This window comes from Pyxicephalus adspersus, chromosome 2 (genome assembly GCF_032062135.1).
Source record: "Pyxicephalus adspersus chromosome 2, UCB_Pads_2.0, whole genome shotgun sequence".
NCBI classification, from domain to species: domain Eukaryota; kingdom Metazoa; phylum Chordata; class Amphibia; order Anura; family Pyxicephalidae; genus Pyxicephalus; species Pyxicephalus adspersus.
In genome coordinates, this window is record NC_092859.1 from 160,491,797 (window position 1) to 160,497,617 (window position 5,821).

General features: G+C 49.3%; 1 protein-coding gene across 1 annotated transcript in view; it reads right to left on the reverse strand.

Moving 5' to 3' along the window:
- Window positions 1–5,821, reverse strand: part of LOC140324825 (zinc metalloproteinase-disintegrin-like VAP1) — a gene marked incomplete in the record, with an annotated part of 17,731 nt that overhangs the window by 3,289 nt on the left and 8,621 nt on the right. Inside the window, 9 exon segments of the mRNA XM_072402948.1 lie at window positions 33–108; window positions 499–579; window positions 1,892–2,000; window positions 2,075–2,171; window positions 3,000–3,195; window positions 3,437–3,526; window positions 4,188–4,365; window positions 4,833–4,963; window positions 5,316–5,400. Coding sequence (XP_072259049.1) covers window positions 33–108; window positions 499–579; window positions 1,892–2,000; window positions 2,075–2,171; window positions 3,000–3,195; window positions 3,437–3,526; window positions 4,188–4,365; window positions 4,833–4,963; window positions 5,316–5,400 — 1,043 coding nt within the window.

Below are 5,821 nucleotides of genomic sequence, written 5' to 3' on the forward strand. Positions count from 1 at the left end.
GATTTGGGGATTTGGGTTCCTCTATTACTTACTAAACTGAGCTCGGGTGGCACAGTCGGGGGGCGCCCAGCCTTCCTCACATTGGCATTTCAGTTCATGATCACATACCTGCCCCAGAAAAGAGGAATTGCTGAGTCCGGCCATTCATACAAATAACAATATCATCGTAAAATATCCAAAATTCAAAGATTTACTCATTGGGGTCTAAAGCATGAAATGATCACTCAGCCAGATTCTTCATTTTGATTTGTCACTAGAAATATGAAAGGTGAAACCTGATTGGATGGAGACAAAGTTCAGAGCATTTCTGGCAGGATCATCAGGTGGAATTCTGTGCTTGCAGATAAAGAGATCTCTCATGAAGAAATCGCAATATTCGGAGATTTGCTGCACCGGTTTTATATTTCCCTTCATTATCTTCCCATGGCACACAACATAAATTTCTATCCAATCACTGATCTCGGATTTTGGGAAGTCACATGAACGAGTTTTACTTACGGAATTCTTGGGACATTTTGTGGAGCAATCCCGGGACTGGTAAGCCGTGTGAATGTCGGTGCATCGGCCCCCCTGACACACCTGTAACATGAAGCACAAGGGGGGGTTATATATCTCATAATATAGATATGGACCCCCCCACCCTATAAATGGACCAATGAATATTTTATACCGGAATTTATCTCTAATCAATAATTATTACTAATCCAACGTATAAATCGATAGCCGATATCGTGTCACATGACCCAGCACTGTCCAATGTCACAATGTCATCCAAAATATTCCAGAATAAAATGTGAGGCCGAAGTCATGTGACCGGACATTGATCCCAAATCACGGCAATCTACTACAGAATGGCTGCAAAGGGATCCAAGTGCTGCAATGGCCAATCACAGCCCAGACCTCAACCTAATCCTAATGGCGGGATCCTAATAGAGCCAAGCATCAATAAACCCCCCAAATCTCAATAAACTGGAAAGAAGTCGCCCGAAATTCCTTCATAACGATGTGAAAGATAAACCCATCGAAAAAGCGATGACATCAAATGCTCGCTGCAGCTTCTGCAAGGGATTGAATCCTGGGGGGCACTTAGTTATTTACACCCCGGGATCTGAGATTCTTTATAATATTAGGCGGGGGGGGGGGGACTTTCTTTTTCTCATGACTGTACGTTTATATTTACATTATACGCTTTTATTATATGTTGGATGAAAAGCTTTTAGATTTGGCCCTCCCTCCCTCCTCAGCCAAACTGCTCTCCATTACCTCCTCATTTGGACTCACACAGCACATCAATGGCCCCACACACATAGCCGGACACACATAGACCCGGTATTTTCTAAACTCTGCAACCTCACCCTCCTTGACAACTCACCATTCCCCCTCTCTGATCATAACCTTATCAACCTATCGAACCCTTGCCCTCCCTTGTCACATCCCAGACCTGGCCAATGGCAGAGAGATATCCGTAACCTTGACCACAACCTTTTCTCAAACTGCCTTGCATCCCCAACCCCCTCCCTCTCCAAAATCACCTCCCCAGATGAAGCTGCCACCATGTTACCCGTTATGTTGCCCCTGCCAGCTTCTGATACCCCCGGCCTGCCAACCCCCCACCCTGGCACAACAATCACACCAAACGGCTACAAAAGTGTGTTCGTGCAGCCGAGCGCAAGTGGAGGAAATCTCAGCGCTGACTTCATGGACTACAAAGCCCAGCTACAAATCTATAACACAGAGCTCACTGTCACCAAATTTGGCCCTGAGGAAGCCGGATTGTTTGGCCCCTGAAACGCGTTGGATTTCCCGTTGTTGGCTGATCCAGTAAATGATCAGAGATTCCTTACAATTCCGTATTATAAATAAATATCGGCTCCGCGTCTGCCGCACTTACACTTTCCTCGGCACAGCGCGTCCCATCCTCCACCATTACCGTGGGCGTTCGGAAATTACAGTCCATTTCTTTGCCCCGGGAGCAGAATAATACCCCGCACTTCACATCCCTGTGTACACAGAGGGGAATATTACAAGAGGATCACATATGGCAGTGTGATCAATGGCTCCAAGCTGCACTCACCTAGCTGGGCAAACGACATTCACTCTGTTTTGACGGCAAAACCCGTTGCCCCCTCTTTGGTTTTTTGAAAAGCAGAAATCCGATCCGGCAATCCAATCTAAGGAGGAGAAAATTCGGGAAATGATTTATATACAAACAATACAAATATTCCTCCGGTGATGAGCAGAGCCCATTCACACCGCGGGGCAGAATCCAGAAAGGGCACCCCCACCCCCATCATCAACTGGGGCACCTACATTTTATTACCCCGGCACTCTGCCCCATCCATTCCCCTTCAAAGGACCAAAACATTCCAAGGACCCCAGAAACTCTTTGTGTCTTTGCTGCCCCACTGGGGGTATTACCCAAATCATGAATTGTCTATTGGTTACCTGAACACGCCCGATTTTCCCATTTACCTGAGGAGCCAAAAAATTTGACTTGGGAAACTTGGGAGACTTGGGGACCCTGGAAGCGACTTGGGAAACCCTGGAGGAGACTTTAGAAAGTCTGGAAGAGACCCCAGAACCCCGCAGAAGATTTGGGACCCCTGGAGGAGACCCTGAACATGTGCCCCGGGGTTCTCAGTTCTTGCAATGCTCCTGCCAACCAGCACTCCGGGTCACATACACTGTGGGCGGGACCCCTCTGCCCTAATATTGCACCCACTGTATGGTCCTGGTTGGGTCCTCCCTGTGTTCTGACCCATTTCTACTCATATACAGAACACTTCGCACTGTCCATGTTAATGATCTTTTTTAGGAGACCCCCAATGTGGGAGGATGGTGGGTAATGCCCCATGCTGCGGTGGGCTGCGGGTCCATGCCTCCGGTGCTGCCTGATGCTGATTGGACAATAAAGAAGCAGCAAGACACTGATAAGTCATCACCTCTGCTCACTCTGCTCTCTCCACCTGTCAGTATCTGGTTGGCTGCTTTCTGCTTACCTTGCCCCCAGTACATCTGACATTGGCTGAGGTGTGTGGGGCATTTGCCGTTGTGGCAGAACCCTTCACCATTTCTGCAGGGAAATCCATTCATCCGGAATCGGTTGGAGGGACAAACGGGGGATTTCCCATCACACATCTCTGCCAAGTCGCAGTCATCTTTGGCGTCTCTGCACACGGATCCGGCACTCTTCACCTGAGAGATGAAATGCAAATCTTTGTACATTCACTCTGTGGGAATGTTGGCCATTCACTGAAATCTATGAATATATAAACGGGGAACCCCCCCCAACATACAGGGGGCAGATAGATAGGCCTTGCATTGTCCCCATTGGGGTATTATTGGGGTCATGCAATGTTTCTGGGTGTCACCAGTGGTCTTCTCACTCCTCCCGCTGCATTCTCCATGGAGTATTATAAGTGAATATTACACTCACCTGACAATTCGAGCAGCACCCCCCCTCAGAACACTGAGCGCCCTTTTTCAGTTTGCAGGTTTTGGCGTCGCAGCATTTGTCGCTACATTCCTGGAAGGAGACATGAAATGCCGATTACACCGAGGACATGAGAGGCGCCATAACAATATGTGAAAAAGTAAGTACACCTGACATGGAAATGGTTCTCATTGGCAAACATCGGATCTTCCATCAAACAGCAAAGCAACCGCAAACCCTAACAGTTCCACCACCATGCTTCACAGTTGGTGGCTCAGCACAGGAGGCCGGGTCTCTGCTTTATGTCTCGTTCTGGAGATCCCCGTGACACCTTTTGCTGCGTGAGATTTCTTTCGGCTGTTGTCCAGCTCTGGATTATTGAATGGTTGAAGTCGGATGATTCGCTGATCTATAAATCCCTTCCCAGATTTCCAGACATTCGGAACTTTCTATGAGAGGACATTGGGAGATCTTCTGATGATGTCATGATGACATCACACACATTGATGGAGAATATCTCAGGATGATATCAGACCGGTTCTGTCTATTCTCCTATTGGCTCCTGGTCCAGTCACATGATCCTAACCCCAGGGGGACATTGGGGGGCAATTGTTATGTCTCATACCCCCCAATATCTCACCCGCCGGATCTGATAGGATGAACAGCCAATGATTGATCATTTCCATGGGGTGCACTTACTTTTTCTCATGGCTGGGGGGTCCCAGGAAATACAAAGTACTGGTGCTGTCATTACCCGCTCGGTGCCGCAGTCACACTCCTCCCCCGATTCGGTGAATTTATTTCCACAGACGGCAGGGCTCTCGATGTCGTTTTTGTTGGGGGCGTCCATCATACACAGCGGCATGTTATTCAGGAGGAAGTCCTGGTAATTCTGCTGGCTGCAGGAGCTGAACTCCCTTGGGGTGTTATAACTGAGGAAGAGGAGCACAGCCACGTCACACGCAGGGGCCACGGGGCCACACAATGTCTACTTCTATATTACTGCCATAATGTGTCAGATTGATAGGAATGCTGCAATGTATGGGAAGTGTCCCCTCTCAGTGCTCCCCCGACATTCGGCACCAACTCTATTCTAAGGGAACTCACCTGTGTTATCGGTCCTTGTAGCAATATTGCATTCTGATCACTGGGGAAAATGAGACTGAGGAAATGCTTCCTTCTGCCTGCAGCAGACATCATCCCAGTCTGTAATATTCCCGCACAGTCCGGGCATGTGGGATCCCGATGGGCTCAGACCCCACTTTTGGTATCCAGTACGGCAGCCATATTTCCCCACAGCCATAAGGGGCCGGGGGTTGGGGGGTCACCCTGACTAGAAGGCCCCAAATCCCATCCATTGGTGTGAGCGGTTCTGATATATTCCGACCCGTGGACTCACCTTAATGACGGCGCCATGATACAAGATTCCGAGCTGCAGATGCAAGAATTGGAATCGTGATTCATTCCCAGGTTGTGTCCCATTTCATGAGCTATGGTGGCCCCCACCGGGATATATTCCTTGGAGTGATCCTGAGAACATGGAGAGAGAATTGTCACAAATGAGGATCAGGGGATCGGGAGTTCTGCTTGATGGGTCGGTAACGTCGCCCCAAATGTCACCATGACTGTTTTCTTGCCATTTGGTGATTTCTTACATTAAAGAGGCTCTGTTACCCTCCCCCCCAGGGCAGTATTGGGATCCTTGGCAATTATAAACTAAGGATCCCCCATTAGCACAGCTTCCCCTGCCATTCTGGGCCCTGGAGAGAATGGGGCCCCTGGGTGGTGTAAATATTATCTACATATGATATGTAAAGAAATGAGGTGGAGTTTTCCTTTAAAGAAGAGAAGGATTTCAGTGAGGTGACCCTGCTGTCCTTACCTGGATAACACCTGTAGAGTGCGTGTCACTGCACAAAGTGCCGATCCAAGCCAATCCCACCGTGGCCCCATCGAAGTCGGTGTGCCTGGAAGAGAAATGTTTGTGTCAGCGCCCTATGAGAGGTCAATAGGGCTAAAGCATCACCCCAGGGCATGGAGTCCTCGGGGGATGGACGGCCTGGAAGGTGAAACGACAGCCGGGGGTTGTGGTGCCGTCACCCCTTCCGTACACCTGTGGTCACCCATAAAGAATGATGAGGTGGGGGCAGGGAGAGGTTCAGCAGCTCAGCGGTTGGGGCAGTGCCAGGCAGGGTGCCAGGGGCCCGGAGCCTCCGGGGAGCATTCTGTCTGGTGGTGGCCCCGGTGTCTTTAGGATCAGGACGTCGCCATGCGGGGGATTTTATAATATTGGGCGCTCAGATCATTTCTACATTCCGTTCTTTGATGATAATTATATCCTCGGAGGAGATTTCATATTCCCAGCTGAGCCCGGATTTATACGTCACC